Source organism: Pelobates fuscus, chromosome 12, assembly GCF_036172605.1.
Source record: "Pelobates fuscus isolate aPelFus1 chromosome 12, aPelFus1.pri, whole genome shotgun sequence".
NCBI lineage: Eukaryota > Metazoa > Chordata > Amphibia > Anura > Pelobatidae > Pelobates > Pelobates fuscus.
The window spans coordinates 130,578,221-130,590,564 of NC_086328.1; the positions used below are offsets into that span (position 1 = coordinate 130,578,221).

General features: G+C 39.7%; 1 protein-coding gene across 1 annotated transcript in view; it reads left to right on the forward strand.

Moving 5' to 3' along the window:
- Positions 1–12,344, forward strand: part of LOC134578564 (doublecortin domain-containing protein 1-like) — a 311,038-nt gene that overhangs the window by 177,686 nt on the left and 121,008 nt on the right. Inside the window, exons 7-9 of the mRNA XM_063437537.1 lie at positions 3,586–3,708; positions 3,958–4,063; positions 11,280–11,408. Of these exons, the coding sequence (XP_063293607.1) occupies positions 3,586–3,708; positions 3,958–4,063; positions 11,280–11,408 (358 nt within the window). The remainder of the gene's footprint in view (positions 1–3,585; positions 3,709–3,957; positions 4,064–11,279; positions 11,409–12,344) is intronic.

The following is a 12,344-nucleotide window of genomic DNA, read 5'->3' on the forward strand; positions in this document are numbered from 1 at the left end:
TTTCAAGTCATTTCATTAGCTCAGTCTTTTTTAATGACTTTTTACATTCTCCTTTCTATCTCAGGAATTTAATCCTTTCTCTTCTCTTGGCTTCTCTGGGACATATGTTATATGTTATCACATTCCATAACGTGACAAGTGATTAAAAGATAAATGCATTCCATGCAAACGGCAACCATGTTGTTTAATGACAAAGCTAGTGGCAATCTACAGTGCTTATAACTCACCTACATAATACATAATATTGAAGTAATGTTCTTAAAACATGATAAATATTGTACGGCTTTTAAATAATTAAATTATCTCAGCTGGTGATTAGATTTATTTAATACCGTCGGCATGACATTTTTCTGTAAAAAATGATCAATTTGCTACACAGGTTATTTTTCTTTTACAAAAATGACTATGAATTGCCCTTCAATATGGGAAGCTCACGCGAGTTTGTATTGTTGTGAATTACCGTAATGTAATGCGTTAAAATGTGGTCCAGTTATTAATAAAAGTAATGACAAGCTGTGAGCAATGACAGCATGCTGACTTTTGTCCAGATCGATTGGTAAAAGTAATGCAACACAAAATATGTAACACACATGCTCACACAAGTTCAGATATAAAAGTAAAAGTAATCTCACATACAAACCACTCTGCTTGCTCCAGGAAGTCTGCAGTTTGTGGCAATTGATGGTGGACATTTAGAAATTCTAGTAGGGATCACAGTGAGGTTTATTCAATTGAAATCCGAACAGCAAAATATAAGCAAATGTAGCTGATGTGGAAAAAAACAACTCTGCTATAGCTACAGCCTGGCTATTTTTTTTTGCCAACATTTTGCCTTTCAAATTTTAATTTGCTGCAATTCAAAGTCCAGTAAACAGTTCCCAGGATGTTCATTTTTGGTTAGTGTTTGTAGGATACCAGCCCGACCCACGAAGGTCCGACAGGCCATGTTTAGGCTTTCACTGACCTAAATCCTGATTAAAAACCTGTGAATGTGGAAACGCCACCCACGTTAGTTTTGTTAGGACAAAAGTCATGTTTGTCCATATGAATATTGTTTATTAATAACACATAATACAGGACATGGCAGCTCAAATTATGTTTAAAACACTGAGATATTCCACAGCACTGATTATACATAACTCATTATTCTTATTGCAGTTTATACATTTTGGGCCCCTTGCCTGGAGAGGATAATCTAAATAACATCCCGTTTATTATGTTAAATAAAAGAAAAGGGCCTTCCACGTGTCTGGCTATGAGTTATATGACCTTTTTACCCGATTTCCAAGTTCTATACAAAATATGACACACAAGACAATTACCCAGTGTGCTACTGATATTAAAATTCTATGCCAAAGAACTGACATCAAAATTCCAGACACCAGGTCCATATCAATTTGATTTTACCTTTTAACATTGTCAGATACAATATCACCAAACAGTGTTCATAGAATTCAACAGTACATCCGTGTAACATAGTGCATAATCCATACCTTTCAACATTGGGAAGTCTGGAATTGGGACAGATGGGTGGGCCTTTGGGGAGCATTGCCAGTGATGCCATCTGAAGGGGGATTGTCAGCCTATCGTCAAGCAGGCCAGGCTGATAGCCTCCTGACTGCCCCCCCCCCCCCCCCCCACATACAGTACCATCCATGGACTACTGCTGAAGTGGACATTGCATGGTCCAAATACCCACCACACAGCGCAAGTGCGTCTAATGATTCCAAGAGCGCTGTGCTGCCCTAGAACACCAGCGTACATCTGGGAACCCTAAAATAGGGTCTGGCCCTTAAAACCTGGACAGTTTTGAAGCTTGGTAATCCAGGCCACTAGTTTCTTTTCAAATTATTTTTATTGAACAATTTAAAAATATATATTACCAATGTATACATATAATATAACATAATTTTAAATAAAAACGATAATAATAAAAGAAAAAACACGTAAAGACGAAAATATTAAAATAAAAGTGGAAAGGGAATGTCCATAATTACATATGATAAATTTGGACACATTAAAGGGACACTATAGTCACCAGAACTACAGCTTAATGTAGTTGTTCTGGTGAGTATAATCATTCCCTTCAGGCATTTTCATGCAAACACTGTCTTTTCTGAGAAAATGCAGTTTTACATTACTCCTAGGGACACCTCCAAGTGGCCACTTCTCCCATGGCCACTGGAGGTGCTTCCTGGGGCAGTGCTGCACAGTAGACAGCAATGCTGTTCAGCGTCTCCATGCTTTGCAAGGAGATGCAGATTTTTTCTCATAGAGATGCATTGATTCAATGCATCTCTATGAGGAGGGGCTGATTGGCCAAAACGGCATTTGGCCCCGACCCATCCTGCCCTATGGGATTGGCATTAGATTGGCTAAAAAGCGGAAATTCTGATGATGTCACCAAGGAGGCGGATCGGGGGTGGGATCAGCGTCGGCAGACCCGCGCGGAAATGCGGTGAGTTTTAACATTTTCTAAGGGGGGGGGGGAAGCCACCTAAATGGTGGGTTAAACACTATAGGGTCAGGAATACATGTTTGTGTTCCTGACCCTGTAGTGTTCCTTTAATATATGCTACAGAATTAATTAAAACCATTAATATATATTGAAATTGCAGGGCGTGTGGATTTGTCACCTTCCCACTTGTCCCAATAAAACTGTAACTATATCTTTTTGGGGTAAAGTTTGCCGAAACTCCAGCTCATACCTTAAGACCACTAGTTTGTATATTCAGTGTCCAATGTGTAATGTTTCATACTGAGCATGCACGCGAATGTGTTTTTCACTGCTCAATGCTAAATCTATACTATACCTCCCCCTCGGCCCCTCCATTTATCTTTATCTGTATCCTACAGTGACTGTAATATTATATATCGGATGCTTTATTATTATTATTTTGTATATTTCTAAAACACTATTAAACATTAATAATACAATGCCAATACACGTGTGTCTAGAATCCCATAACTGGTGCCCATGTCAGTCTGCAGATAGTGGCAGGATGGTTTCATCTGAATTGATGAGCATGGATATAGAGCTTCTGAAAATAAATTCTTTATTATTCCCCAAGTACAGCGAGAGATCCCGGCGAGTATTTTCCCACTGAGTTACAGCATTGCTTTACATGTTGAGGGTCTAACACTCGCATGATTCTTCTCAGACTTAATGCAATATGTAAGCCATTTTTTTTCCAAAATGGTCTCATTGTATTGTTGTTGAGTCACTCAACTAATTTAATGAATTTAAACTTTGCTAATTACTAAGAAAATCTGTCAAAGGATATATTTATATGATAATATTGAATTTTATAACCAAGAAATACATTAAATATTAAAGAGCAAAACAGTAAGGGTACTGCAAAAATGAGCAATAAGATTTATTCAAGTAAGAAATGGTCTCCAGCCATCTACCACCCCAAAGAGTAATTGGGCGAAGGAGTACAAATTGGTTAAAACTCCATGGGGACAGTATTTTGCAACTGTGACTTTAAATTTTGAATCTTTGGATGCTTTAATTCTATGTGAAGTTTTAAAGGTAACACATTACAGAACACTCATTTATTTTTTCACATTAATTAATATCAGACCTCCAACAGAGAATGTTCTTAATTTAATCTTTGACAAAGTGATTTACGTGGAGGAAGACGGGACGAGACTAATTTCAAAGGCATTTATGGATCCTGACGATATTCTCCCTGGATATGAAAGGTACAATGTAAATCTGAGTGATTTAAGTATAATGTGACAATGTTATTTGGATTTTAATTAGACATCATCAATTAAATGCAGAGTACCTTAAAGTTGGCAGAACTTCTTTGTGTATAGAAATACATTCGTTATGAGTTTGGATTTTACAACATACTTTGAAAAGTGATTAAGTAATTTAGAAAAAAAATAGATCTATGTTATTTATGTTTAGTTCTGATAATTTTGCCTTCGATTCTGTGAAATCCGCAGCTGGGGTCTTTGTCCAGGGTTCCCTGAAAACATAGGACCCACAAACCGGCAGTCCATGCATCAGCCAGAAACTGTGGAGTCTGACAGTCTTTTTCTCCAGTTAAAGGTGGGATTATATTCTTTATTTCTGTTAAGGTCACATTGTTTTGCACCAAGTCTTAGCAATATTGATACTTCATAGAAAGGCAAACAATTCTACAGCTCTAGAGTACATAGAAAAAGGATTCGCAAAACTCATAAAGCGTGCTGTGTTTTGGGTGGGAATTAGGCATATTTGAACGTGAATATATAGTCCGAAACCTAGTGAATATACCATAAATAAAGCAGGTAAGACTGTGTCACCGCTGGGCATGGGGTCTGCAGAGTGTTCTTGTTGAGGTGGCTTTGTCTGCAGTGTTCGAGAATTGAAAGATGGGAAGAGGGCTGGAGGATTGTGCATTACAGAGGTAATTGCATTGATAGAACATGGCTTGTTCTCCTGTAGGCTCTTGTATGAATGACAAAGAACTTATAGTATTAACAAGATATAACATAGCAGAAATACTAGTGCGTAAACTACTACCGTAAATGTGGTGCAGATCCTCACTGGTCATTACTAATATACGTCTTGAGTTTTTCATAGGTTTATATATATATATAGTATGACATTAAGAAAGAAGTCAGCTTGTTTGATAATGGACACGGGGATATATATTCTTATTATACGGGGGTCTAATCAGGTTTTATTACTCTATTCCTATATGGCCAGAAGTCCCTCTTTTAGATAGGAACATGCTAAATGTGATAGTTTGTAAGCTTTTTTGAGATTCCCTGTGCTACACGAACACCTACTGCCAGCATGGTTTCTGTTTGAGCTAAATTTAAATCACGACTGACTAGTGGCGAGTGGAAAGGACAAAAAAAAATGATATGTACCCAAAGCTAGGAAGGTTCTCCAGGCAAAAACAACCATGTTTGAAAAAAAAAATAAAAAATCGAGATATCAAGGATAATCCCTAAACTGCAATAAAAACAGAAAATGTGAATTTTAGTCCAAAATAAATTAACTGGAAAAACAGCCAAATTGGAGAATTTTTCCAACTTGAATAGTTTGACCTGGAATTTGCAATTCACAAAAATTCTCAGTTTGGTGAAAACCCATGAATGTTTTGTGATCAGCTGAGTGAAGTTCTATTTGTTTCTAGCAAATCATTCCAACTATGAAGAAGGAAAATAAATGTTATTTAAAGGATCCCCTGTTGCGCATCAAATTGGCTGTGCGAGTAGTAACTCTGATAAATGTGCTCGACTAAATGGTGTGCTTTGTTCGGAGTCTGTCTTTGTGAGGGGAAGCCTCGGGCTTTAGAATGTGAGTGTAACTCAAGCAGAAATGAATTGACCATTGTCACCGGATTCGTAGAGTGTATCCTACATTATGGAGGAAGAGACACATTTCCAGGTGACAGATTAGTCAGTGACCTACCTGTGCCAGCAGTATATGGAAAGGAAAGGCTGGCCGTAGCAAAGTTAGACTGGTCCCCAGTGAATCATTACAATACAAAAAGGTTAACGCTGAGATCTATAGCGTGTGCCTGATATTTCAATGTGCACATCATGTTTCATATCCTGTATTGCACCGTGTCTCTACATTCAGCAATTTAAAAATAATTGTGATACAGTCCTGTGATTTGTGGGTCTGTCAGTCTTCGTACAGCTGTGGAAGATATGTATCCTGGGCTGCTGGAGATTAATGAGAGTTGTCATTAATTCTGTCCCCATCCAATTACCCATATGCTAGGCAAGTGTTTGGGAAGAGGGGTGGAAGAGCCCTGCTGCCCAAGAGTGTGACTCCCATCAATCTCAGGCAATTTGGCACAGGAAGCAGCTATGAGTATTACTGATGTTTGTATATATTTGAGTAGGTAGGTGTTTTATTCCACAGTGGCTCTACTGACGGGGAACAATCTCTGGCATTGCAGTTGCTGAGGAAGAAAAGTCAATAAACATACATTTTGAAAAATTATGTAACACAAGACGCATTAGGGTTAATAAATTACCTTGGTCTTCAGGAGACATTTGAAAATCAACTTGACATTTAGTTTGTGTTTTTTATGATTTCTCCAAAGTCCCTGAAGGGCATCATTTCCCTATAATCCACATTTTGAGCTGGCTTGTCTTAGCAGAGTAAGGTTATACTGTACTTACTACTGAACAGCGGATTTCCCATAGACTTCAATGGCGTACTTGCTATACAATAAGTAAAGTAATCTTTATTCTGCTTAGAGATTCCAGCCCTTTAACTGTTATTATATTATGTGATTATAGTCTTTTTATTTTACTGTAAATTATTACAGTTCTTTTTTTAGGAATCTGATCACTTGACAGATAATGCTAATGGATTTGCAAAATTGAAAGTACCATTGTAGCATTAGGTACATAGATCTGTATTCCTAATGCTACTGTCCTGATGTGGCTGTGTACTATGATCCCCCCAGTTATAGAAAATAAACATGAAATAAATGAAAATAAAACAAATTGCTCACCTTTTCTCAGCGCGGACTCAGCAAAGTCTCCCTCTGCGCTGCCGCAACTTCCTCCTCAAGTGACATCATCCTGGAGACATGCCGTAGAGGATTCTGCCGTAGAGAATGATTGAATCCAATGATTCTGTATGGCAGACTGTGACCGCACTGCGCATATGTGCATGACGTCTAGGTATCTTACGGTACGAGAGCCGGGAAGTAAGATTGCCAGCACTCATACCTAGAGGACTTGGAGGGGTGGCTTGAAACCGTGCTTCCTATCTTTCTAATTAGAGAAATAAAGAGTTTGGATGGAGGGAGGGGGGGCAGAACTGCAGACACTATAACAACTTCAATAAGGTAAAGTTGTTAAGGTGTCTATAGTGTTCCTTTAAACTACACTGGCTCAATTTGAATATTCTCCACCTTAGCAATATTCCAATCTTGCATCATTTAGTTAAAATTTTCCAAATCCAGTTAGGAACGCACAACAAGTCACTGATTAGTGAGTAAACCCTGTCATTTTTTCTAAATCTTAACCATCAGTGTGAAATAATTGAAATTCCTGCATTTGATCGTTCGGAAGACCTGCAAATATTCAGTACCAGCCATAAAACCATATTTACAGTTAGTTAACCACCTGAATGTAGATCTGACCCAAATAATAAAAAAATACAAAAATCAAGTGTTTATTACAAACCTAACTGACCAGCACACCATGTGTTAGAAAAGCAAGTATTTCAGAAAATAACGGGAAATAAGCTTTGGGATTTGGCGCATGCTATTGTAAGTATAGACAATAGTCTCAGATTTGTGCAGAACACACTTCATTTTGAATGAATTGCTAAGCACACCAAAATCTTTCAGGTCATTGGCTCCTGATACTTTTAAGGATCAAATACAAATAATTGATTGTGACTGGATTGTGTTTGTTAAGTGAGGGTTAAAATCCAATAATACGATTGGGTTTGGATTTCAAGGTTTCAAGTATCTTGCAATTGATCTAAAGCTGGTACATTGAAATTGTTTTGGGCCATGCATGTTTTCACTGGCATACCATAGTGTGGTTGTCTATATGACATACACTCTCTCTATTTGCATGACAGAGAAAATGGAAATTTCAATTAGTTGTTAGGGAAGAATAGACTTCAGATTGCTTTAACTCCAATGTTGTGCCACAGAAGGTGAATTAGATGTTGAAAAGAAATGAATCTGTTTTGTGTTAGAAGATGCTTACTTCGTGGGTCCATGGCACTACAGATTAAACTCTTTATAGTAAGATGCACGATAGACAAACCCAAATAAAATAAGAGATACTTATAGCCCTCCCAGGGACCCCAGCTAAACATATATTTTCTAATAGAACAGGGATTAATCACCGTTTTGAGTTTGGGAAACTAGTAGATTAAAAAAAACGTTTAAATATTGTGCAGGGCAGAAATATTTGGCTTGTCCAAATTCGGACAAAAATACATTTAGTTTAGTTTAAAATTCATTTAGTCAATTAGTCGATTTGTTTTCGTTGACATCCATCCAATATTTTCGGATCAAATTTCCATTTGAAAAAATGGAATTCTGAGATCGCCAGCAAATCTTTCAGTGGTTTAGAAAGTAGAAAGTTCCTAATTTGTTACCCTTATGTTGGATTGACATATTTAGGGAGGGAGCTGTGTTTAGTCGACAGTACCCTGTTTTGGTATCCTTAAATATGACAATTACACATAAAGATACCAAATTAGGGAGCTATCTACTAAGCACCTGAAAGATCGAAATTAAGAAAAGCCTTTTTTTTTTTTCTTTTTCAGTCTTTCAGTCTTTCAGTTTTTTTGTAGATAGCTCCCTAATCTTTTACCCTTATTTGGGATTGCCATATTTAAAAATTCCAAATTAGGGACTATTGACTATAAACAGCTAGTGGTACCCTTAAATATGGTATCCCGATGTAAGGGTACAAACTTCGTGCATTATTTACTAGAATGAACGAATCGAACAAAAATTTTCATTTTGTGCGATTCGTTCAATTTTCTTTTGTTTTGAATTTGGACAAACAAGCGTATTTTTGTCCCAATTTGCGATTCTTTCTAAAACAAATGTCCAAGTCTATAAGCAATACGGCTTTATATCAAATACTCAGCAGTCTTAGCTGTGACGAGTGATATTTTTACGAGGCTTGGCTCCCTGAGTTATGTTAAGTCCACAAACCTAATTATAGGAACAAGTGAAACTTCATGCATTGTCTTTCAGTGTTTATATAGGACATGTAGAACATGAGCAAAAAAATCACGTGTTCTGTTTCTACGGATACTTACATGGCTATTTACTGAAGGGAGAATTACTCGGAATTTAAAGTTAATTTCAAATTCAAGTCCAAAGCAGCTGAGCTGGAAAAATTCAGTCAGCTATGATTCCAGTTTGGCTAATTTGGCCCTAAATATGAAATTCACTTTGAAAAGTCTTACCTTCTTAACCCTGTCTATAATATTCCAGGTTGGACTTCATACCATGACGAGCCATCCTGTAGCTATCCAGCTGTTGTTACAATTCTCTTCCAGGCCATGGTCCCATACTTTATAAATCTCTAAAGTCCATCTAGATTGAAATTGAACTTAGACAAATGCTGGACTCTCTACATCAACAGCAACTAATGTGCGGCACGTTGCCTATTGATGCTATAATGCATGAGATCCGTGGAATAATAGATCTTTAGCTTATAACACTTCACGTTCTATGTACCGTGTGACATACACGATATAGGCCTCAATTTAATATTGTTGGATAAACCTTTAAAATGGTTTTATATTATGAAAAACATTTTAATTTTGTAACATTTTGATATTTTAATATGTTGAAATTAATTTTTTATTTTTTTTTAATTCTTTATTTTTTTGAAGCGCATTGTCAGTTACATTGTCTGGTTACGGTAATTTACGGGTTACATGAGTTAATACAAAGACATAATGGTTCAGATGGTATGTTGCGCTTTTTTTTTTTTTGCAAAGGAAATAAACAAGCGTATCAGAACAGTCGTCATGGCATCTAAACCGGAGTTATGCAAGACAAGGTAGCATTGACATAGGTTAGCATATTAGATTAGTATAATAGCTTTAACTGAGGATACATATCATGGCTAGGAGGAATTTGCACCATTTTATAATGTTGTATAAACAAAATCGACATCAGGCTTATGTTGATATGCATAATGTTAATCAGGTTCGTTCAAGCTGTCTCGTCTGACAAAAAACAGTAAATCCTACGCTTGACAGGTGTGTGTAGCTGTGCCGTGTAATGCAGGGTGAGCGGCTTACCAGGAGTGTGAACAGTGTGTGTAACCTGGTATCTTATGTAACACCCGTTATGTGTTAGAAGGATGCGGTGTGCATATCTGTGTTTCAAGGTAGGTTCTGCTATATCATCCCCACAAGCGACACTGGCATGTCTAAGACTAACGTTAAACTGGTTAACTCTTCGTGTACCACAATATTTCAAAAGGCTATCTAGTGCTTATAGTGTCAGCTAGCATGCGACTTAAAGACTTCCAAGATAGCAAACAAAGGAAGCTTAGGCAATAGTATGCTGAAACCACAGAGGTCCATTAGGAAGGGACGCACAGGCTCTGCTATTCGGGACCGCTGGTATGGTCACACGGGCAATTTAGCTGGTTCCTCTGCTTATGGCTCACTCCCACGGAGGTGTAGGAGTCCCGTCACACAGGCAGATCTGGCTGAGCTTATCACATGTGCCCACAGTTCTGGTTTAAAGTGTGGCCAGGAACAGGGATTCCGTCTTGGTTGCTCTGCCTGAGAGTGAGTCTTTGGTGCGAGGGGTGTCCCCCGGTGGCCCACGGCCTGGGAAGACAGTAGTGGGGGCCCATCTTGTGTACCTTGGACGTAAGCTGGATTATTCAAAGCGTTCCCGCTTGTTTTTGGTGCCAGAGTGGGGGCTCCATCCTCTGCTTAGTAGCTTTAATCAGCCTAAGTGGTCACTGTTTGTGCTGTCTGCGGGTAAGCCTGCGTGGGCCACGAGGTCCCTGTGTCGGCAATGAGGTGCAGGGTCAGCTTGGTTGTAGGTGTTAGGGCAGTTGTATCTGCGGTCGTTGGGTCTGCCGCAAACAGGTGCCCGCGAGCCGCCGCTCATAGTTGGTGGCTTAGTTCCCCTTCTCCTGTGCCTGTGCCATGAGGTCTTGCTGCCATTTTAAGGGCTGAGTTGTGTTGCCCAGGTGTTGCAGCTTTGGATCAGCCGCGCAGCCGCCTCTGCTGTAGAGACCGGGATAACCCCCTCGGTCCAAAGGGGGGGTGAACGGGGCCTTGGAGGCATTAGAGAAGTCGCAAATCATCAGTGGCCAGGATTGAAAGCGAGGCAGTGGCCGTCCGCCCCACTCCCCTCCCGGGTATGCCTCAGTCCCGAAGTCCCCGAGCCTCTCACCAGGACCCAGAGTCACCCGGTATCAGGTGTTCCAGCTGCACTGGGACACTCCAGGGTCTTGTTCCATGGGCCTCCAGGGTGTTACCAGCTTTGGTAGACCGGTATGTAGCCAAAAATAGCCATTTCCCTCAGGAGCCGTAGTGACTTGCAGCCTGCCAGCATGGCCGCCCGGCCCCGCCCCCATGTTGAAATTATTTTAAAAGTTTATCCAAAAATATTCAATCATCTGAAAATCTTATCAAATTATATTAAATCGAGGACATAGATTGAAAGCTAAACGGACAGTAGTACTAATCTCCGTATAAACGGAAATATACCATCTCGGAATATTGACATTGATATTGCTCTATCTTGGAGTATTAAAACATGGGTGACCTCACTGCTAACTTTCTCATTCAGGGGGATGAGCAGGTTGTTTTATACCCTTCTGTGAAAATCGAGAAAAGAAGTCGAGCTCCTGTACAGAGAAGCAAGGATCATGGGACGATGTCTGCATTGCTGCCTTGTAGTGTGTGGCTCGTCACAAAGGTGAGCTGTCATCAAATATTTTCTAAGTCACATGTAGGCAATTAAATAAAACAATGCAAAAAATGTACAATGAGCCTGATGAGATTGTTGCCTTCGAACAGGGCCGACGCTTCCTATAGGCTAAGTAAGCGGCTGCTTAGGGTGCCTACTCTGGGGGTGCGCCAGCAGTGGCTTTACTGCTTGTCTGGCCGCCCCCCTATCAAGTGGAATTGATTATATATAGCGGGCGTGGCAGACGCCGGCCGCGTTACCGGGCGCTAGGGAGCACTTACTTATAGACAAACGCCTGGTAGAACGTCGGTCCGGCATTCACCACAGCCTGCTAAGTCAGGACCCCACTCCCAGTCAAGCTTGTGGCAGCGCAAGGGCGTGTCATTCACTCGCTCCCGCCCCTTGCCCTGTACATGGGGACAAGGGGGCGGGGAAATAACAGGAAATGGAGCTTAGGAAAAAAGTGTCATCCACCGAGCGTAGTAAAGAAGACAGGAATGAAGAACAAAGTGCAATGAAGGTAAGAGAGCATGCACAGTGTGTTTCATAGAATGTGTGTCAGTATGTTTTAGTCAGTATGTTTGTGTATGTCAGTCTGCTTTGATCTGTGTGTGTATGTATGGGACTGTGTGTGTGTATGGGACTGTGGGTGTGTGTATGTATGGGATTGTGGGTGTGTGTGTGTATGTATAGGTGTGTATGAGTCTGTGTGTGTCAGTGTGTATGTATAAACCAAAAAAAACAAAAGGAAAAAAAGTTACCTGCGCTCTTTCCACATCCCTATGTATTTTTTAAACAATTTGAGGTTTTTGGTTACCTCCAATGGCCATGAGAGGATATGCCCACCTGCCACGTCAAGGCAGACCTCTTAGGTGGGTCCTAACACTAACCATTCGCCTTGCTTCCTTGAGCTTCTGGCAAAAACATCTCTAATGAGACAGAAAG